This window comes from Cygnus olor, chromosome 31 (genome assembly GCF_009769625.2).
Source record: "Cygnus olor isolate bCygOlo1 chromosome 31, bCygOlo1.pri.v2, whole genome shotgun sequence".
NCBI classification, from domain to species: Eukaryota; Metazoa; Chordata; class Aves; order Anseriformes; family Anatidae; genus Cygnus; species Cygnus olor.
In genome coordinates this window covers 509,717-532,913 of record NC_054088.1, presented here as the reverse complement: position 1 = coordinate 532,913, position 23,197 = coordinate 509,717, and the positions used below count along the sequence as shown (strand labels likewise).

Sequence of the window (23,197 nt, the reverse complement as noted above, 5' to 3'; positions counted from 1 at the left end):
GATGAATGGATTGAAAGCAGCCCTGCAGAGAACGGCTTGGGATTACTAGTGTTTGAAGACTTGGATATGAGCTGGCAGGGTGCACTTGCAGGCCAGAAAGTGAATCATATCCTGGGCTGCATGAAAAGAAGAGAGAACAGCAGGTCAAGTGAGGTGATTCCCCCCTCTACTCTACTCTTGTGGGATCCCACCTACAGTACTGCATCCAGTTCTGGGGCACCCAGTGCCAGAGAAACATAGACCTGTTAGCATGGCTACAGTGTAGGGCAGTGATCAGAGTTCTGCTACAAAGAAAGGCTGAGAGTGTTGGGGTTGATCAACCTGGAGAAGAGAAGGCTCCAGAAAGACCTTATTGCTACCTTTCAATACTTCAAGGGGGCTTAAAAGAATGAGGTTTTTATTATTTTTTTTTTTAATCAGGGCCTGTAGTGACAGGAAAAGGGGTCATGCTTTTGAACTGAAAGGGTGTAGATTTAGACTGGATATGAGAAAGATTGATTTTAGGATGAGAGTAGTGCAACACTGGAAGAGATTCCCAGAGAAGTTGTGGATGCCCAATCGTTGGAAGTGTTAAAAGCCAGGTTGGAAAGACCTTTCAGCAACCTGATGTAGTGAGAGATGTCCCTGCACATGGCAGAGGGATTGGACTAGATGATCCTAGAGCCCTGTTCCAGACCAAATCATTCCTGGATTTTATCAATGTTTGATTGCAAGATTCTCTGACTCTATCATGCTATGATCAAGTTGCTGTTTTAAGCTTCAGGGAGTTCAAAGATTCACGTTGCTTTATGTATTCTAATACTGGTTTAGGCAGCTTTTTAACGGAGTTTTTAGATAACCTTTCCTGTCTACTGACTGAAAAAAAGTGATGTAAGACTTTCCCTTGTGGACTGTGAGCCTTGGATATAGACTGGATCTAACCACTCAAGGAGCAAGCTTTATTATTAAGCTTTATCAGACTAGTTTGCTTGCAAATAAGAATCATCCTTCTCCACCTGTGTGAAGCCTGTTCTCTAAGGAAAGCAGGAGGGAGTTGGGACAAAGGAACTACAAGGTGCAAGTGCAGACTTGAGTGGAGAAGTCTGATGTCAGGAGAAGGGATGGAAGACCTAAGGGGCCAGTGAGAGAAATGGTATGGTTGGGAGGTGAGAAGCAAGGATGACCATACAGGGTCAGGCTTCTCCTATCTGTCCAGACCTCCTTAAGAGACACTCAGGGCTTTCTGTGTTCTAATAAGCCCCAAGGTGTAGTTGGTGCCAAGTCCATCAACTTCAGCTCCTGAGAGGAGACTGATGAAATCTCTCAGAAAGCCAAAGTCAGAAGCCAAACCCCAAAGTCCTTCAAAGTACTGATTGGTCCCTCTGAGGGCCATTACTAACCAAGCCCCAAGGACTCCTTAGAGCAGGTAATTGGAGGCCATGATTACAGGTAGGCCAAGGCACTGTGTGGGTGGCTCTGAGTTGAGAAAATCCTGTGTTTCTTTCATCAAGCAGAAAATACACGCCCTGCTGCCAGCTCTGGGCAGAGAGGTCCTGTCCCTCATGTGGGTCTCCAGGCTCTTCTTCGGGCAGTGGGAAGTGGGGTATGCAGTGCCAAGTGAAAGACAATGGTGTGACATCTCCTGGTCTCCCTTGAGAGGTGCAAAGAGGAGACAAGGCCCCAGTGCTAAGAGGACAACGTCTCCTGCTAGGGCTTGGTGGCAGAGAGACCTGACATAGCCAAGTGGACAAGCCCTTGGTTTTCTTGGCAAAGTCTAGCCTTGCCAGTGCCCTTGTCCACCTCCACCAACAGCTGTCCTATGCTGTCCCCAGCCTGCTGTTTCCCTGCAGGTTGTAAACACCCATTTTGTTTTCCCACCTTGCTCTGTCCTTGGTATTTCAGTGCCTTCATTGATGTCTCTTCCCTCTCCAGTTTTTCTCTCACATGCTCTTTCCCATGAACAACAAAAGCTCCATCATGGAAACTACCCTTCACACAGGCATCCTAACCTATCAGCCTTCTTATTGCCTGTCATCTGACTAGACAGAAGGAACCTCACCATGATCTTCCACCATGTGTCTGCTGCTGGCCTTTAAGCTCCTGGCCTTTCAGCTCCTGAGATTGACACAACCAAGCTACATGTCTTATGCTCTGCAGTCATGTACTCAGGTACATGACACTTGACAACCCACAGCCAAGCCCACCTCTCTATGGGCCTATCAGGTATTTGGGCAGAGGACATCACACAAGCACCATGCCAGCCAGGTGACTCCAGCGGATCTGTCTGAGACACTGGTAGATGTGAGCCTAACCTACTCCAGAAAGATGGGGCCTCCCAGTCCCTTGCCCAGCCATGCTCCTTCTGCCGGCCATTCAGCTCCAGAGGCAGAAGTGACCTCAAAGTTCCAGCCACAGACAGAGGCTTCCTACCGGAATCGGAGTTACTGAGGCACAATCAACCTCATAAGAACATACCACCTGGCACCCTCCTTGGGGTCCAGAACCTGACCACATAAAGGAAAGGTCATTTTCATCCTCCAAAGCCTTGCATATGCCGATGGCCTTTCAGCTTCTCTGGTGGGCAGGATACAGCTATGTCCAAGATCTGTTAGGTACTAGAGCAGGAGTGATATCATAATCAATATTCACAGCACCTGCATGTCTATGGCTTGTCAGTTCCTTCTGCACAGCTAAAATGCCACACGCATACACCAGCCATGTGCCTGAAGGTGGCCTGTCAGGTCCTCACGCACAAGTGCCCTGACAATCACATGCACAGCCATAGGCCTCCTATTGCCTCCTGAGATTCTGAGGCACAGCTGACCTCAGCAGAGCATCCCCACCCGTCTCCTCCTTGAGCCCTATGACCTGACCAGGTCCATGTCACCTCACCTGCCTCCTCCAAGACCAAGTGCCTGCTCCAGGACATCCAAAGCCCCACCCAGCTTCAGGGGGCCAAACTGCTCCAGTTAGGTGACAAGATTGCAGGAATGTGGGATTTGAGTATTATGCGTTTGTTTTAGGGCATAGGGATTAGATCCTGCCTTCCGGGATTAGAGATTGGGCAGAGTCTTAGGGGGGGGCTTTCCTTTTCTGCTTTGGGTACCTAGTCAGTGTTTAGTGTATGGGCTATATTTTTCGTTGGGATTTTGTTCAGGGCTCTGTTGAGGAATCACAATAAGGCTCACAATTCAATGCTAGGTATGAAGGGCTGTGGAGTAGGGTGAGAACTGAGCTAAGAGTGTATGGTAAGGCCTTATGGGTTTGGGACTTGGGTAACCCATGTCATGTGAGGTTTGAGGTTAGGGGTAAGAGTAGTAGATTCCTTGCCGGGTGAGAGATAGCTTTTAGGTTTAGGTCTAGGGCTTACATTTACTAGTTAGAAATATTACCAGGACCTGACATCAGTGTTTTCCCAGTGAGTGTTGCACCAGCAGCAGCCTTACCTGAACCCCTCCTACCTCTTCAGAACCTTTCCTTTCTGTCAGACAAGCCCCGCTGCTCTCCCCCAAATCTCCCACCTTTATTCTCCCAGCTATCCTCTGGCCTCCCCAAAGGAGTCACCCTGTTGGGAGCCGCTTTCCGATGGCCTTTATGACCTCAGAGGCTCTGCCTCCCTGCTGTTGGCCAGCCAGGGGCTGGGACAGAAGTGACCTCACAGCCAGCATCTGCAGGGCTACAAGGAGCTGTTGTGCTCAGGAGGCTTCTTCCCAGCCCCCCCAGGAGCCGTGGGTGCAGGGGATGCCCTGCACAATCCCTCAGGTACTCTGCCTGCCAACCAGCTCATGTTGCAGAAGGCCTACCACACATCCTGACTCACATTTCCCTATTGAGAATATTCCCTATTCTTGATATTCCCTATTCTTGATTCTCAGTATTCCCTATTCTTGACCTCCTCCAGAGAATCCTGTAGGAAATGGCCACCTCCGTGTGGACAAGTGTATCAAGACCTTAATGTATATTTTAGGAACATTTTGAGAACTCTGAATAGAAGAACTCTCTGTGGTGTCATGACATGTGGCATTGCTTTATGCAGGTCGTTTCCCAGAGGACATTACCCTCAAAGGGAAGCAAGATGAAGATCAGTGTCAGCATTGGCAGTCATCATCCTGAAAGGCTGGGTTTGTAGGTACCAAAAGGAGTAAGGAAAGAGATAGAAGACAGAAGATGGCAGACCTCAGAGGGGCATATTTGGGCCTTTTCAGGGGGCTGTTAGAGGGGATCTCACAGTCAGCAGCCCTGGGAGGCAAAAAAGCTCATTGCCAGAGGGGCTGCATCCAAGCATTCTGAGAGGGCAATAAGCTTCACTATCTTTGAAAGGTCATGAAGGTGGGGTGGACTCCCTGAGGACACTAGTGCTTTCAAGTCCACATCCTTTTTCTGTTGTGGAACCAGAACTGTATACAATAAACAAGGGGAGGCCACACCAATGGTAAATATAGAAGAAGACTCACCTCTTTTGGCCATTTGGCTGTGCTGTGTTTAATGCATCCCAAGATGTGGTTTGCATTCTAGGTTACCAGGGTGCCCTGCTGGCTGATAATGAGCCTGCTGTGATCCAGTGCCCCCAGATCCCTTTCTTCTGAGCTGTTCTCTAGCCTCCTGTCTCCCAGACTGTGCTGGACCTGTGTTCATCATTACTTCATCCTAGGTGCAGAACCTGGCATTGTCTTGGTTGAACTTCATGCCGTTGCCGATCACCCAATGCACCAATCTATCTCGACCAATCTGCAAGGCCTCTGTCCTGGTTTCAGGTAGGACAGAGTGAATTTTCCTCCTAGTAGCTGGCAGGGTGCTATGTTTCGGATTAGAATGAGAAGAGCGCTGATAACATGCTGATGTTTTAATTGTTGTAGAGCAGTGCTTACACCAAGCCAAGGACTTTTCAGCTTCTCGCTCTGTCCTGCTAGTGAGCAGGCTAGGGATGCAGCAGGAGCTGGGAGGGGACAGACCCAGGACAGCTGACCCAAACTGGCCAAAGGGGTATTCCATACCATCTGACATCATGCTGAACAATATATAGGGGTGGCTAGCCGGGGTGGAGGGGGGGGGGCCGGCTGCTCAGGGATAGGCTGGGCATCGGTCAACAGGTGGTGAGCAATTGCATTGTGCATCACTTATTTCGTACACATTATTACTATTAATACTATTATTATTATTATTATTATTATTATTATTATTATTATTATTATTATTGTTATTCTTTTCCCTGTCTTAATAAACTGTCTTTATCTCAACTCACAGACTTCACTTTCCCGTTTCTCTCCCCCATCCCGGAGAGGGAGGGGGGAGGGTGAGCGAACGGCTGTGTGGTGTTTGGCTGCCAGCCGGGCTAAATCACAACAGCCTCTCATCCCTTCAGGATGTCAGCAGCACCTCCCAGTTCAGTGTCATCTGCAAACTTGCTGAGGATGCATTCCACTCCTGCATCCAGATGATGACTAAAACTGTTGCAGCTGGATTCTAACTCTACCAGGAAAATCCCAGGTGGTCCTTAGCTTACATTGGACAAAACACAAGCCATCAGCAAAGTAGACCAATGACACACTGGGCAGTATGAGCGGTAGAAGTGATGATCCCTCTGTGCACAAAACACTTTCTGCCCAAGACAGTTGCATCTCACAGCTGTGGTATCTCAAGGCAGCACTGACAAACATCCACAGAAATATGAATCATCCAGGTTTGGAGTATGTAGTGTAACCTTTAAAATAAGGCAGGAGGAAAGTCATCCTTGGCAAAGATCACACCTTAGCAGAACGTCCTCCCCTCCACCTGCCAAGCCTCCAGCCACAGCCTCCTCACTGGAAAGAGCAGCAGAAGAAGCTGAAATGTCCTTGACTCAGTGGAAGCACCGATCCGCAACAACTAAAACATCAGTGTGTTATCAACATTATTCTAATCCTAACTCCAAAACACAGCACCATACCAGCTTCTAGGAAGAAAATTTGCACTATCCAGCCCCAACAAGGACACCAGAGTGAGCTGGCAGTTAAGAAACAGCCTTCTTGTTCTCCATGTAAAGTAGGTGTGAACTGGGGCAAATGGGGCTGAACCGTCCAGCTACAGAATTCAGTGGAGAAAACTCAGAGTTCTACCTGGAGGCTGAAAGTGTAGGTAGGTGAGGAGAGAAATGGGAGAGATGGGGGACAGGGATGAAGACTGCCCACAGAGTGTTTGACTTCAGGGGTCCGGACATCCGTATGTATTCAGACTCCACTCAGAGATGCCCATGTCAACGTGAATTGAAGATTGTTCATACCACTTAATTCTGTGAGCGGAAAACAAAATAAAATTGGGAAAACAAGAAATCCCTTCTTATTGTTCATTCTTATTGAAATCTTCTCCCTTTGACTACGTGCCTGAAATCTCTCTAACCACATGAGAATTGAAGACAAGGGGAATCATGCATGGAGACTTGGCACGTTTTAGGGAGTTTTGCACGTTGAAGAAGCCCTCTGGTGCCAAGTTCCTGAACTGCAGCTACGGAAAAACCAAACAAGCCTCTGAAGAAGTACAAGGCAGGAGCAAACCTCCAAGTTTCTGAGGCCGTTGGTGGACCACACTGAGAACCATGACTGAAGAATGAGAATAACCAGACAAGGTGCCTGTCCTTGGGGTCACTGCACATCTCAGCACTGAAATGCACATCCTCCTTCTGCTGCTGCCTCAACATCACACCTCCACCTATTTCACTTCAACATGAACCCCTGCTCTCCCTGGTATCTCAGCTCTTCTTCCTGCTTTTAACACACTCACTGCTACACAATCACTTTGCTCTCCCTGCAGTCTCCTGAGGCTCACAAACCCTGCCCTCTTCCCCTGCAGTAACAGGCCAGGACTGCAGGAAGTTCATGCATCCTCCAGGCTCATGGACATTTCCTGGGGTCCATCCAAGTGTGGGGTGCTAATGGAGGGGAAGAGAGCAAGGTCGGCTCATGGGGAATGGCTGAGCACAGCCAGCCACAGCAGTGGGCATTCCTCATCTCCTAGGCTGAGGCACACACACAAGATGGAAACATCTCTGTCATTCCTGACTTGCGCTGCAGGGGCCTTCCTTCCTGCTACATTCCCAGGACAAACATTACCCTCCACCCACAGACGCCAACTGCTTTCCATGCTAGAGCTCACACATGCTTGTAAGGACTTCCCAGACCGTCACTCATCACCTCGTTTCTCACTGCTGTCCCCTGACCCTCTCTCCCAGCCCTACACACTGCAATCACAGTCTCAGGGCCACTCTGCACAAGAGGCTTTTAGCTTCCCATCTCTTCCTGGTGCTCATTACAATCTTCCTGGTTCCTGCCAGAGCTCCTGGTGAGATTTCTTTTCTACACCATGGCCTTTCTGACAAGTTTTTGTGACATTTTGGTGGGTTTATCTGATCACAGAGAAGGTAGTGACAGGAAAGCAGACAATAAATCACAACAGATGCTGAGACAAGTGCCAGTAAGAACCTGATGACCTTACCCCAGGCCTGTGGCTTTAGAGCAAGGAGTCTCTCCTGAGAAGGGGATCCATCCCCTGCCAGTCGCTGCAGAGGGAAATCAGCAGAGTCCGGTGCCACCTGAAGAGATGAAGGGCGACCTCTGCAAGAGCACCCTTCATCTGAACCTGGTAGATATGTACTTGGAGATGGGGCTTCATGTCTCACATTGCAACCACTCCTTTAATTGACATTGCTCAGAGTGGATACCACAGGGATAGTCTGCTTCATTGCAGATGTTTAAATGTAGGCAGATTCATGCTTTTATTCTGTAGGTACTGAAACTCCTAGGGAAATCAGAAGGACACCTGGAGGAGGATTGAAGGATTCTTGACAGAAGCCTCACCAGGTTTACATTTAAAGAAATGGGATGCCTGAGGGCAAGAGAAGGAAGCTTTGGGCACTGTCCTGGGATTTGGGAAGCTGAAGCGTGCTACCCTCTCCCCAGCACCCTTCCCTCCTCAGTGAGCTGTGTGAGAAACTCTGCCAACCAGTTCTGGACTCACAGGCGTGTCAGGGAACTTGTGTCACACTGCAGCCAGTGCTGTCCTGCCAGCTCAGGGTTGGAGCCTCCACTCAAGTCCAAACCATTTCAATTCACTCTACCTCCAGCTTCCCTCAGACACTGGCTATGGTGTGACTCAACTGTCCTGGCTCTCCAGGCAGCATGGGCAACAGTTTGATGCTTGAACTGGAACTTTTCGCCTTGCTGGGAATGTGAATGCAGCAAGCTCAAGCCAGGAGGTCCAAAAACCACAGCTTCCCATGTGGTCATTTAACAAATACATCCCATAGGCTGAAGGAGTTTCTTTTACTAACAGGGAGGCTGTGAATCCAGACAATACAGCTTCACCTGTTGTTCACCCTCTCTTTATTCCTTGGGTCTCAGCATTTATGTACTTAATCTGCTTTGACATTTTGTAATGGAATTTGGAAAACTAACTCAGAGTGTTTATGATTTCCTTCTTAACCTCAAAAAATATTCAGAATCAAAGTGTGATTCCACATATGGAGCAGTTTTGTACAATGTCTTCTCTAAGAAGGAAATATCTAAAACTGCATTTGGAAGTGGCTGAAACCATGGGAGATAACAGTGTTGCTTCAGACAATATTTGTCATAAGTACCATACCAAAAGGTTGTGAAGGTGAATAGGCAGGAAAGGAAAAAATAAAAAAAAAAAAAAAAAAAAAAACAGGAAAACTGCCCATAAAAATGGATGTCTGCAGGAGGATGGAGCTGTACATAACATGAGGTGATACAAGTGGAATCAGCATATAGAGAAGACTTCGGTAGGGAAGGCTTTTCAAGTGACTAGCCTGACTTTTTACAGCTGAAGTACACAAGATTGGGCAGCGTGTTGAAATGATAGTAAAAGCTATCCTGGGCTAAAAGAACATGGATGAGAGAAGCTTGGAGAGATTTGGCTTGCAGAGCTTGGTGGTCATCCTTTCAAGATTTGAGCTTGTTGAGCTTTGGAGCCAAGGCAAAATAAGGAAGCTCTCCAGGATGTTTTTGGAATTAGTGGCACAATTGATAATAACAGGAATTACACTATGTTATAAAGGAATTACTCCTTCTTCTTGACGATGATGAAGTAAAGCTCTTTAATTTCCTTCCCAACAGTGATTCCTAACTGATAAACTACCTATAGGTTCTCCTTATTTAGCAACTGGCTGTATTTAGACTCTGTTCTTTTTCTCTTACTGCTAACTTTTTGTTGACTTCTAAAAGTTACACTTTTAGAAAGTGTTGCTCCTAAATTCCTCCTGATCCATATATTTTCTTCCATTCTGGGGGGAAGAGATGCAGGTGTAACAGGAAGGTTGTTTATTTTTTAGCCAAAGGCCCCGGACGGATCCCAGATTTGCACAAAACCACAAACGCTTTTATGTGGTGTACAGGGACACAACACCAATGTCCACATTCCCAATACTTGAACACCTAACTGCATCAGAGAGCCTGGAAGCTCGGAGCTCACTTCATCTGCCTTACATTTCAAAATGTAACATGAAACTAACCAAGCCCCAAAGGGTGTTTAGATTCTCTTCACAGCCCAAAGATCTACATGGACCAGGAGACAAGGCAAGGACACCTACAGAAGAATCACACTCCTCTGAACATAAAGTTTAGGTCCTCCTTGCAATCTCAGGTGGTATGGCATCCTGACTGCTGTGTTCATGGAAGTGGTCAAATGCCTTGTCTCCACTTGTGTAATGGTGGCTTTGATGTCTGTCTCATCTCCAGACTGTCCATGAGTCAGCTGTCCTTGTCCTGCTCACTCCCAAAATCTTGTGTATCCCCAACCTCCTCACTGTCAGGGCAACCAGAGAAGCAGAAAAGTCCTTGACTCTGTATAAGCACTGCTCATCATCAACCAAAGCACTTGTGCATTATCACCACTATTTTCATCAAAAATCCAAGACATGGAATTACTTGAGCTCCTACCAAAAAAAATTTAAAAAAAAATAATAAAAAAAATAACTCTGTCCCAGCCAAAGCCAGGACACCAGACTGAAGTTCCCAGGAGACATTTGCAGTTGTTGCCTCTGCCAGACCATTTGCCCGTGAAGAAGATTTGGGTCCCACCACCTCTCCAGGTGGGGGCAGCCTACTTTTGTCCTGCCCAGTGCCTTCCCTGCACCAGACTAAAGAAGCCAGTTCCCTCAGCCTCTCCACACAGCTCACTAGGTTTAGGTCCCTGGCCCCTTCAATAATGACATTCCCTTCCTGACCTTTCTGCTCTGTGTCTGTTGATGATCTGGTATCCACCCATCACTGTACCCCAGCCACATGAGCTGTCCCAACATGCCTCAACTGTGCTGTTCCCTTCAGTTACATGAAGTGATGGCACATGGGGTTCCATCTGCTGTCTGCACCAGACTGAGGAGATCAGTGCATGTTGGGGTTGCAGCACCTCAGCTGTGGCACCAGGCTGAGAGCAGACTTGCAGGAGGAAAACCTGTAAGTAAGTGACCAAGTGGTGAGGTGTACAAAGACTTTGCTTCAGAGCAGAGACATGCTGGAGTGGATGGCAGATGGCAATGTAAAGAGGTGCCCATGAAGAGAGCAAGTCCTGCTCTCCCCAAGGCCAGAGAAACAGGACTGGGTTGTGCAGTCTGAGAAGGAGGGGGCTTTGCTGTCTTTGGTGTCTCTGCAGCTCATGCTCAGAGCCCATGGTGGTGAAGCCAATCTGAGAAGGGAAGAGGTAGTGTTGAAAATGTCCTTGCTTGTAGGCTACTTGTGATACTGGCAGGCTGTGAACATCATTGGCTAGATACATGATTATATGAATGGTCAAATAATGGGGGAAAGAAGAACCAGCAGGGCTGGAGAAAGAAGGTACGTGAGTGGAGACCCTTGTGTGATGCACTTGATATTTGTTCATCCACTGGCTAGCGAAAGGCTAGACCTTAGGTCACTGCACTGGTGGGATTCAGTCACTGGGAAAAAGGCACCAAATCTGTCTGAGATGGCCTGGGTGGCATCATCTCCACCAAGGCAAGAGGACTGCCGACTCCCATGGGTTTGTGTCAGGCATGGAAGGAGATTGGCCCCCTATCAGCCCAGCCCTGCAAGCTCAGAAAGAGATGCCTCAATTGACTCAGCAGAATCACTTCCCTCAACCCACACAGATGTGATCCCTGCCTGCCCCTCTCTGGATGTCCTGCTTCAAAAGGGCCATGGATATTGCCAGGCAACATGGAAATCAACCAGCATGACCACCTGCCTCTGGCACCATAACCAAGAGTGTGGGGGAACAGGTGGTGTCTTCCTAGGTCCTGCTGGGGAAGGGGAATGAGTGAGAAGGGGAGGACAGATCCTGCAGGCCACCAACTGGTTGTGCCACTGGTGTTGGCAGAGGGTTTCATTTCCTGTGAAAACATTTTCTTCCCGTGCATATCAACAAGTGCTTGGAAAAGAGGGGTTGCACCCTGCCTGTCACTTTGTGGGTGTCCGGTCACATAATGGGACAAGAATAGATGATTCCCATGCCAAACTCTTCTTTTGAAAGAGGGAAAAAGACACCGCTGGCAGTAAGAGTGTCTTCCTAACTGAGAAAAGAAAAATCAGTGACTGCTTCAGTCTGTTTCAAAGTTGATTCCCCTGGAGGCCCAGGGACTTGTCAAGAGCTCTCCCTGCTGCTGAGCTGGGCCGGGCTCCTGGGCCCAAGGGGAGCTCCTGGCAAGCGGGCAGCGCTGCAGAGAGACAGCTCTGCCCAGGAGCAGCTCCTCTGCACAGCGCAGCAGGGCTGGGGGCACTGCCTGCAGGGGACAAGGGCGGCTGAGAGAAGGGAGGGAGATGTTAAAGGCAGTGTGGAGGGGGACTGCTGAGAGCTCACTGCAGGAGGAATCTTCCCAGCCCTGAACAGGGTAAGTCTCTGCCTGCAGGGCAGTGCAGCTATTGTGCAACCTCTGCCCTCAGGGGCTTTAGGGCATGAGCCACCTCCTCCTCAGCTGGACCTCCAGAAGAGGAGAAGAGCCTGTGTACTGCACTCTGATACACAACGATGAGACTAAGAGCACCCTGCAATGTCACTTCTGTAGGTGGCATGCAAGCTTGGTAAGGTAAAGGCTTCCCTGCATGCTCATCTGCCTTTCCCTCTGTCAGCTGGTTGGAGAATTCTTTCTTATTTCTCCACCTGTCTGTGGTTCTCCTACTCTTTTTGTCTGGGGTGCAGGTGAGTGTAAGCCTCTGTTCGGAACTGGACTGATGGTGAACTATGTGCCCAAATGCCATTTTACACGGTCAGGGACACTGTCATTCATTTGTGAGGGTTGTTGAATGAGCTGACTCATTCTTCATTCAGCACAGGGAATAGTAATTTCTGTGCGGGAGGAGTAGGTTTTGCTCAGAGAAGTCTGCCTAACTTGTCATTTTTTCTTCTTCTAGAGCAGATCTGCATGCCCTGAGGCAGCAAATGTCCAACAGCAGCTCCATCACTGAGTTCCTCCTCCTGCCATTCGCAGACACACGCGAGCTGCAGCTCCTGCACTTCGGGCTCTTCCTGGGCATTTACCTGGCTGCCCTCCTGGGCAACGGCCTCATCCTCACAGCTGTAGCCTGCGACCACCGCCTCCACACCCCCATGTACTTCTTCCTCCTCAACCTCGCCCTCCTCGACCTGGGCTCCATCTCCACCACTGTCCCCAAAGCCATGGCCAACTCCTTCTGCGACACCATGGCCATTTCCTATGCAGGTTGTGCTACCCAGGTCTTTATGTTTGTTGCCTTTGTAACAGCAGAGTTTTATCTTCTCACCTTCATGGCCTATGACCGCTATGTTGCCATCTGCAAACCCCTGCACTACGGGACAATAATGGCCAGCAGAACTTGTGTCAACATGGCAGCAGCTGCATGGGGCGCTGGTGTTCTCAGTGCTGTGCTGCACACTGCCAATACTTTTTCCCTCCCCCTCTGCCAAGGCAATGCCTTGGACCAGTTTTTCTGTGAACTTCCCCAGATCCTCAAGCTCTCCTGCTCAGATGCCTACCTCAGGGAACTTGGGTTCATCATCTTTTGCTTTTGTTCAGGTATTGGGTGTTTTGTTTTCATTGTGCTGTCCTATATGCAGATCTTCAGGGCCGTGCTGAGGATCCCCTCAAAGCAGGGCCGGCACAAAACTTTTTCCACATGCCTCCCTCACTTGGCCGTTGTTTCCCTGTTTCTTAGTACTGTCATGTTTACTTACCTGAAGCCCTCCTCTATCTCTTCTCCATCCACTGATCTTTTGCTGGCAGTTCTGTACTCGGTGGTGCCTCCAGCAGTGAACCCTCTCATCTACAGTATGAAGAACAAGGAGCTCAAGGATGTTGTTAGGAAATTGATTTTAGGGATGGTTTTCACTGCTCATAAGTTACCCTTCACTCTCTGCAAATGAATGCCAGTGCATCCCGTTCTGGGCTTTTGATTGTTTCTTATCATTGTTTTTATTGATTTTTTTAATTCTTAGTTTCATTTTGACTGCTTTTGTTTCTTGCATTCCTACATAAAAATTTATATTCCTTCCACTGGTATGAATGAATGAAACTGCTCTGTCTCATATGGACGCTGTATAGTGCAGATCTCTGTGATAAAATGGGATCATCATCAAAGCCTGAGATTTCCTTCCCAAACCTGTGCCAAGAATAGGCCCAAAGAATTGCTCCCCAAAAGGGTCTGTTTCTCCTTGGGTTCAGAAGGGAATGGCTCATTGTTGCATTGTGACCTGTCAGAGACCAAGGGCTAGATTTAAGACTTACCCATGGGTGTCTGCTGACAGTGGAAGCAGAGAATTGTCACTGCATTACATAGCCAGGGCTGTTCCCACATATGACCCGTAGATGATGTCCTTCAGGAGGGGAATCTGGAGCTGCCTGCAGAGCCCAGGGTACCTCCAGGGACAGCGGTGTCTGGCATGGGCATTGACTGCAGCCCCTTTGAAAGTGAGAGATCTCCCACTGTGGGCTCAGCCACAGGGAAAGAACTAAAGCCAGGTGTTCACAGGGAACCTGTGACTCTGCAGTCTCAGAGAGGAACCTGTGACTCTGCAGTCTCAGGGAACAGAGTGGAGACCCAGCATGCAGAGGGAAGGGAAGCTGGGGAGTGATTCATTTCCCCCTTTCTGAAGTACCTCTGCCTGGTCCAGCCCAGTGATCTGGACCTGGCTGAGTCTGCTTCAAATTCTTTTGCTTATAGTATTCCTATTTGATTCAAAGTTTTCGTAAAATACTTACACATTTCTACTTGGTGCTTGATTTGGTTACACGTCCAGGTTTCATAATCATCTAGTTGTTTCTTACAGCACCCAAAGGCACACTGCTAAAACACTAGTTAAGAATACTAGTAAAAGCAAGATCAATATTCCTACAAACAATTTCTTAAGCCAAAAAAGTCGGGTAACCAAGAGGTCAGTTTGTTTGACAATTCTTGGAAACCCCGTGACGTGTCATCTTTAGTGACTTTATGCAATATCTTGGCTTGTTCCCAAATCTCCTGTAAATCTGTGGCAGCTCTTCCGCTTTGATACACATACATACAGCAGCTAGTATTTATTACTGTGCATACTCCTCTTTGGGAGAGTAATAAAAGGTCTAGTGCCATTCTGTTTTGCAATACTACTTCTGAGAAACTGGACACTTCTGTTTGGATTGCCCGGATGGCATCTAAGGTTTTGTTTTCAATACTTTCTATTACAGCCAAAATATTTACTATTGCTTTTTCTAATTTGCTCACCCCTAACCAAGGAAGAAACCACCTGACAAAGCTATGACAAGCATATTGTCTCTCTACTAAAGGGTTCGTCCTTTGAATCTGTATGAGGGGCAATCTAAGCCATCCTCCCTGAGAGTGCAGGGAGGTGTGTATTGACATATTGGGGACTACTGCGCCTAAGGTGCAGGTCCCTCTCCAATTTTCAGGTAACATTTTATAGGTTGTGTCATTACTCAACCAGTACTACCCACGCCCTTCTGGTACTGGCCAGGCGGTAGTAACGTTAGGGTTTAAAGAGGTTCCGATACCTGAAGTCTGATTACAAGTAGTGTGGCTCCCTACATATGTATTCCTATCACAGTCTACCTTTCCTGTACCCTTTGGGGGATTACATCTTTGAACATACGTACAATAGGGAGTGCCAATTTCAGGACTAGTAAGTTCCAATTTTTGATTCCTATCTGTGGCTACACTCCTAGCCGGGCTCATCCACAACTCTGGTGTAAATTCCTCTTTAGCTATTGGTATGCCAATCAAAGAAATTGCCTTTCCCCTACGTTCAGGTATTTGAGTACATATCCAACAATTGGTCTTGTTTAAAATCAGGGAGATATTCCTTATTAACGTATAATGTGTATTAAGATTCCATGCAGCTGCAATATTTATAAAAACACTAATAGTTATTACTTGAAACATTTCAGCATCTGTGTAATTGTAATTTCAGAGGTCCAGTCACTTCTGAGGTCCACTGTCCATCAGGAGCCCTTTTCACCCACCTGTAATAAATCCAGGCAGGTCGCTTTCCAATCTTGATTGCAGTGAAGGTGGTGAGGAGTATCTGGAATCCCACTTTTCTTTAAGTGGCTCACCTGAAAAATTCTTTACATAAATCTAGTCTCCAGGTTTGAAAGGGTGAATGGGGTGATCTAATCCCCTTGCTCTAGTGCCTAAAATGTTCTTATTAATTTATTCCAGTTGCTTGCTCAAAACTATAATATGCTGTCATAAATATTGGTTTCCTACTTGTGTTAGATCTTCTCCTTTGTATGGCATTTGGTAAAGCCTACCATACAATATTTCAAAGGGGCTTATTTTTTCCTTGGTCCTAGGCCTAGTTCTAGTTCTAAGAAGTGCCAAGGGTAGTTCCTGATACCAATACATATTGGTTTCTTGACAGATTTTAGAAATCTGTTATTTTATCAAATGGTTCATTTTTTCCACTTGGCCACTCACCTGTGGCCTATGTGTGTAGTTGCCAGTCAATCCCCAGCACTTTGTCAACTTGTTGGGTTAGTTCTGCAGTCAAGTGTGGTCCTCTATCAGATGACATTACTGAGGGTACACCAAATTTTGGTATAATTTTATTCAGCAATACTTTGGACACTTCTCAAGCTTTGTTAGTTCTACATGGGAATGCTTCTGGACATCTGGAAAACGTGTCTGTTAGTACCAATAGGTATCTAAACCCCCCTTTTCTTGGGAGTTCAGAAAAATAAATTTGCCACTGTTCCCCAAGAACATTTATCTTCCCTATTGTTCCCACTTGGGGGTTGATTCCTATCTGTGGGTTATTTTTAAGGCATATGACACATCGTTTTGATACCTGTCAGACAATGGTATACAAGTTATGTCTTACCCATTTTCTAATTAGAAACTGATATAATGCTTCAGCTCCCCAGTGTGTTTTGTTATGTTCTTCAATTATAATCTAATATAATAGGTTGGAGGATATCACAGTTCTCCCAGCCTTCATTTGTGCTAAACCTGTAGGTAATATTTTTCCATTTACATCTTCAATTAATTGCTTATTGATCTTATAATATTCTATTTCATTCTCTAATGTTTTTGTTAATGTCTGGTTTTGTTCCTGGTACTAGTGCCAAAATTTGTCTCTCAGATCTGCTGCCCCTTTGGCCTCTGCGTCAGCCAATCTATTTCCTCTTTCAATGTCAGTATCCCCTGTTTGATGTCCTTTACAGAACATAATGACAAATTTACTAGGCAGGTATACCACTTGGAGTAACTTTAGTATTTCTTCTGCATGTTTAATTGATTTCCCTTGGGATGATTAGTGTCCTCACTCTTTCCAAATTTCCACATGTGCATGCACCACATCAAAGTCATATTTCGAGTCTGTCCAAATGTTAATTCTTTTCCCTTTTGCCAGTTCAAGAGCTCTTATTAAGGCAGTGATTTACGCCTTTTGGGCTGATGTTCCAGGGGAAAGAAGCTTCGCCTCAATTACCTTTTTATGTGTTGTTACCACATACCCTGCGAGGTGAACTCCCTGGTGAACGAAGCTGCTGCCATCTATATAGGAATCCTCCACATCTTCTAGGGGTGTATCCTTTAAGTCTGGTCAGCTGGAGTATACCATTTCCATGGTCTCAATGCAATCATGAATGGGTGATTTGGAGACTTTGTTACTGAGGAAAGAGGCTGGATTCACAATATTAGTGACTACAATCTTTACTCTGTTAGGATGGACTGGTATTTCATAAATCTCAAAGGGAAAAGCCAATGGTTTCCCTTTCATTCTAGTACCGCTGACACAGTGTGTGATACTAGAACAGTCATCTTCTAGCCCAAAGTGAACTTTTGGGCTTCTTGGATATTTAAGATAACTGTGGCCACTGCCTGCAAACATCCTGGCCACCCTTTGCTTACCTCGTTCAGCTGTTTGGAGAAATACACTACTGTTATTTTGTAGGGACATAAACATTGGGTGAGCACCCCCAGTGCCATTCCTTGGTTTTCATGTGAGAACAACCGAAAGGGTTTAGACACATCCAGCATCCTCAGTGCTGGTGCACAAATCAGTTCCTTTCTTAGGTCCTCAGAGGCCTTACAGGTTTCAGGGACCCAAACTAGCTGGACAGAACTTTCTTTTATCTGCTCATATAATGGCTTACTTATGGCTTAGCTACCATAGTTATAAATCTAAAGTCGACACCAACCTGTCATTCCCCCGAGTTCTTTTACTGTTGTGGGTAATGAAGTTCAGCAAATTGCCTCCTTCTGCTCAGGTCCAAGTTCTCACTGTCCACCAGATAATTCATAGCCTAGATAGGTGACTCATTGCGGTATCAGCTGGGCTTTCTGTTGAGAAACTTGATATCCAATTAATCCAAGAAAATTTAGTAAACTAATTGTCCATTCTACACATTCCTTTTCTTCTTCAGTAGCTATCAACAGGTTGTCTATGTATTGCAACAGTGTACCTTTTCCTGAAGGGGTTTTCCAAGCTTCAAAGTCATGGGCTAGCTAGTTCCCAAATATGGTTGGACTGTTCTTGAACCCCTGTGGTAACACAGTCCAAGTAAGCTGAGTTTTTTGTCCTCTTTTGGGATTTTCCCATTCAAAGGCAAAGAGTTTCTGGCTTTCAGTTGCCACGGACAAGCAGAAAAAGGCATCCTTTAAATCTAATACCTTGAACCAAACTTGTTTGTTTTCTAATTTTGTCAAAAGGTTATAGGGGCTGGCTACTACAGGGTATAAATCTTTTGTGATCCTATTGATGGCCATTAAGTCCTGAACTATATGATAGGTTTCATCTACCTTTCTAACTGGGAGGATAGGAGTATTATATTCTGACTCACATTCTACTAATAGTCCATATTTAAGAAAGTTATTGGTTATTCCTTCCATTCCCCTTCTGTCTTCCACCTTTAGCAGGTATTGCTTTTGGCATACCTTGGGAACATTTTCCTTTAAATCAATTTTTACAGTTGCTGAATTCCTTTGCTCTCACAGGTATTCCTGTAGCCCAAACTCCCCGATACACTTGGTTCGTAATTACATCCATTTAGAGAGTCCTGTCTGGAGCTTTCTCTGGACTCACCAGGGATAGACTTAAGAGTTTAATATGTTCATCATTCATGACCTTTATATCCATTTTCCCTTGTTCTAAAGAAATTTTCGCATCCAATTTTTCCAGCAAGTCTCTTCCTAACAAGGGCCTTGGTGAATTGGGTGAGTATAAAAATCAATGTATTCCAATCATTTTTCCCAATTTAAATTTCAAGGGTTGCAAAACAAACACCTTTTCCTGATGGCCAGTTGCTCCTATTGCATTTACAGACTCAGTGCTTTCCAGAATCAATTTTTGGTTTAAAACGGAGAAAGAAGCCCCTGTATCCAATAAAAAATTCACGCCTCTCTCTTCATTCCCTAGCTTTATTTCAACCAGTGGATCCACTAGGGTAGATGCCCCATGTCCCCGTCATCCCTGTTCTTGAGGGTGACTGTTGCAAGCTTATCCTGTAACCTAGGGCAGTCTTTTTCCAATGTCCTTCCTTTTTGCAGTATGCACACTGGTTTTGTCCTAATTTTCCTCTAAACCCTCCTAAAGTCCTTTCTTTACCTTTTTCAGCTCCCCCTTGCTCCGCCCCCCACCCCCCCTCACCGCCCCCCACTTCTCTCTTTCTGTTCTAGTGCAGCCACTGTTGCCATGGCTATCACCTTAGATAATTTCTTTTCCTTCTTGTCTTCCCTATTCCTAAATACTTTCCACACTGCATTCAATAATCTTTCTCTCAAGTTTGATCCCTCCAATTTTTTGTAATTTATTTCTGATATCCAGGGCCGATTGCCCTAGAACAAGGCCAGCCAATTGCCTCTGTCCGTCTTACAAAGCCGGGCCCAGATTGGTATATTTTCTCATTGCATTTCAAAGTTGGTCCAAAATCCCTATAGGGGTTTATTTTGGACCCTGTTGGATACTATACAGGGTTGAATAACTTATAGCTTTTGAAACAGCATTCTCAATTCCCATTTTAATCAGATTTCAGTATTTACATAACCATTCATAATTTCCGTGGCAATTAGAGTCTCAGTGGGGGTCGGTCAGGGGAATGCAATCATGTACAGTTCCCTGAGCGGTCCCATTGGCAATCTGAGCTTGCACATGAGCTCAGGCTGTTTTAAGAATTAGCTGCTTTTCTGTTTCCGTCATCTCCCCCAACATTAGATCAATGTCTTTTCTTAATCTCGTTAGCTTCGCCTGTGTCCAGCCATATTCCTCATGGAATTTTGGAACCGCAGATCAGGACTCCGCACTTGCTTTGCAGCAATGCTGCATCTCACTCACACAGCACAATCACACAACCCCATAAAGAGGCCCCTTCCACTTTTCACTCAAGCAACACAAAACAACAATCACTACTGTAAATAGTAATACTCTTATTACAACAAATTTCCCAGCATAAATTGTAATCTGTTAAACGTGTTCCGTTATTCGTCAAAAATATATTGAGAATCAAAGTGCCAGAACAAAACCAAAACTAAAACAAAGTACTTGTTTACTACTAAAACAAGTTTACTACTAAAACTAAAACAAGTACTACTTGTTTACTACTACTACTACTTTAGTACTAAAACAAGTACTACTTCTTTAGTACTAAACATGTATATACTAAATACTAAAGCATGTACTTCAAGTGACTAGTAGTACGGCACTCAACATAGAACGTCTACTAAACAACATACTAACTAAATCACAGGGACTCCAAGTGACTAGTAGTATGGCACCCAATATAGAACGTCTTCTATGCTTTATGGGTAACTTCCAAAACAACAGTATACCAACAAAATCAAATTCCAAAAAGAATACCTTTGCAAAAGGTGGTCCTTGTCTGTCCCTGCAGTGAGCCAGCCGAGGCAGAGTCCCTCCAAGAATATCCCCGGACGCACCTAGAGAGTCCTGCATCTCAGCAGCTCCCGCAGCCAGACAGTGTCCCATCTGGGTTGCCAAACTGACATAGTGAAAACTCAATAACCAAAGTTATTAAGCAGGTATTCCTTATTATGGCGCCTGGTGTGGGGGGGATCGCTCCGCCTAACACACACACCAAGGGTTACTGGCAGGGTGCTTATATTAATGGGATATATACATATTCATCTCACTTCCCCTGTAAGTCTCTTGCATTTTCATTAGGTATCTGAAGAATCATTAACATAGGTTCCTGCCCCTATTCGCACACACGCTAGAGTCCTCAGGTGGTCATTTGGCGTACTCTGGTGGTCTTTTGATGAAGACCAGAAGTCTTCTTTACTGCTAAACTTATGACCCTTCCTTTCTTTTACAGACTTTAGCAGTCCAAGCCAGTTCTTGCTGGCTCTATTATCTGTGTGTATGAAGTCTTTTCTTCCCTTACCTTTTAGGGTCGTCCCGTCCTCGTACTCTCTGATTCAGTCCTGTCCTTGTGGTTGATATACAACATAATCCCTATGTTAGTTAAAACCTGCAAAATCGGCATGCTTTCCCTTGTTCCCTGTCTCAACATGACACTGTGGCATGCCAACATCTTCCTTGTGAGGGGGAGCGGAGGAAAAGATGCTGATCTCTTCTCTCTGGTGACCAGTGATAGGACATAGGATCTGAGGGAAGGGCATGAAGCTGCATCAGGGGAATTTCAGATTGGCCAATAGGAGGAGGTTCTTTACTAAGAGGATAGTCGGCCACTGGTTGAGGCGACCCAGGGAAGAGGTCATGTCATGAAGCCTGACAGTGTTCAAGGAGCATTTAGACAATACTCTCAGACAGTTTGTTGTCCATAGGTGGTTTTTTTGTTGTTGTTTGTTTGTTTTCAGGCAGTTCTGTCTGGAGCCAGGAGTTGGGGAGTTGGACATCCTGATTCTTGTGCGCCCGTTCCAGCTCGGGATATTTTATGATTCTAACCACTACCCAGCTCCAGTTGCAGCATCTATATAGCATCTATAGCTCTCATGGGCCTGCTCCTGACCTGCCGGGTATTCTGACAGCAATGACCTCACAAACACTTACACAAGCTATTGGCCTGATCCTTACCTACCAGCTCCTCTGGCACCAGTGAACTCACAACATGCTTGCCTGCTCTTGGACTGTCATCTACTCAGCCACCAGTGGCCTCACAAACACCTGCACATGCTATGTGCCTTCCCCTGACCTATCAGCTACTCACCAGTGATCTCACAGGTACCTGAACAATCCATGGGCCTTCCCCTGGCCTACTGGCTTCTCAGGCAACAGGGTTCTCACAGCATCTAGCACAGGCCATGTTTGCTCTTGGCCTGTCAGCTACTCAGGCACCACTGGCACCACAAGGATATTCACAGGCCATGGGCCTGCTCCTGACCTATCAGCTACTCACACTACAGTGTCCTCACAAGCACCTACATAATCCATGGCCCTTCAGGCATGAGTGACCTGATAATCACAAACACAAGCCCTGGGCCTGCTCCTGGCCTATCAACTTCTCAGCTGACAGTGACCTCATACAATCTAGTGGAAGGTGTCCCTGCCCGTAGCAGGGGGGTGTGGACTACATAATCATTAGGGTTCCTTACAACCCAAACCATTCCATGATTCTGTGACTCTCTGATATCCATGCAGCTGCCACATGCTTGCCAGGGAAGGACTCAGGCTCCAGTGGCCTCCCAAGAATTTACAGAGCCACACACCTGCTCCTGGCCTATCAGCTACTCAGCCAAGAGTGGCATCACAAGTACATTCCCCAGGCATGGGTCTCCTTCCTGCCTGTCATCTTCTCAGGCACCAGTGACCTCACAAGCTCCTACGAGAGCTGTGGGCCTGCTGCTGATCTGTTAGTTCCACAGGCACCACTGACCTGATCACCACATAGACACCTATTTGCTACCTGCTCACCTATGAATGAGTGTGACACAATGGTAGAGGGATGCCTGAGGTTTCTGTAGGATTGCAGGAGTAATCAAGCATGGGGTACCATCGCTGATGTGACATCATAAGCTCCAAAAGACCCACTCAAGCCATGTGCTTATTCCTGGCCCACTAGCTTCTCAGACACTGGGGTCTTCACAGCATCTGGCACAGGCCATCCTTGCTCTTGGCCTGTCAGCTACTCAGGCACCACTGGCATCACAGGAACATTCACCTGCCATGGGCCTGCTCCTGGCCTATCAGATCTTCAGCTGACAGTGACCTCATAAGCACAGATGATCAATTGGAAGATGTCCCAGCTCATGATGAGGGTAGGGTAGGGGGCTGGGCTGGAACTACATGATTTTTAAGGTCCTTTCCAACACAAAACATTCTGTGATTCTGTGCTGTGTACAAGAGAACAGTCACTTCCCTGGTTCTGCTGGCCACCCTAGTTCTGATACACCTGGGTACACCACCACTGGCTCATGTTCAGCTGGCTGTCGGCTAGCACCCCCACGTGCTTTTCTGCTGGGCAGCTTTCCAGCCACTCTTCCCCAAGCCTATATCACTGCATGGGGTTGCTATGACCCAAGCTGTTCCTCTTCTGGAAGTCAGTTTATGAATAATATCAGGAATGGTACCTCCTTCTCCTTCTTTCCCGGAGGGCTACTTGCAACAGTTTTTGAGCACTTTGAATATCCATGTGTAACCAACATACTCCTATTGCTAAGTCTGCATAATGTGTTTCTTCTTCTCATTAAGGTTAATCAATTAGTTAAGAATGTCACACAGGAATTTGCCCCAAGACAGTGTGGTGGCAGGTGGCAAGGTGTGTGGAAGGATATGGGCAGGTACCTGTCATGGTTGTCTCCTCTGATAGTTT

At 46.4% G+C, this 23,197-nt stretch overlaps 1 protein-coding gene across 1 annotated transcript; it reads left to right on the top strand.

Moving 5' to 3' along the window:
* The first annotated feature begins 6,020 nt into the window (after positions 1-6,020).
* LOC121062532 (olfactory receptor 14C36-like) lies at positions 6,021-13,341 on the top strand. Its single transcript, XM_040542580.1, has 3 exons — positions 6,021-6,093; positions 12,142-12,208; positions 12,354-13,341. Exons 1-3 carry the CDS (start codon positions 6,021-6,023, stop codon positions 13,339-13,341), a joined length of 1,128 nt encoding a protein of 375 aa, XP_040398514.1.
* Positions 13,342-23,197: the final 9,856 nt, after the last annotated feature.

Coding starts and splice junctions, on each gene's coding strand:
- LOC121062532 (XM_040542580.1), top strand. CDS start 6,021: ATGGGGCTGAACCGTCCAGCTACAGAATTCAGTGGAGAAAACTCAGAG. Junction 6,094..12,141: donor CCTGGAGGCTGAAAGTGTAG/GTAGGTGAGGAG, acceptor TCTGGGGTGCAG/GTGAGTGTAAGCCTCTGTTC. Junction 12,209..12,353: donor CCCAAATGCCATTTTACACG/GTCAGGGACACT, acceptor TTCTTCTTCTAG/AGCAGATCTGCATGCCCTGA.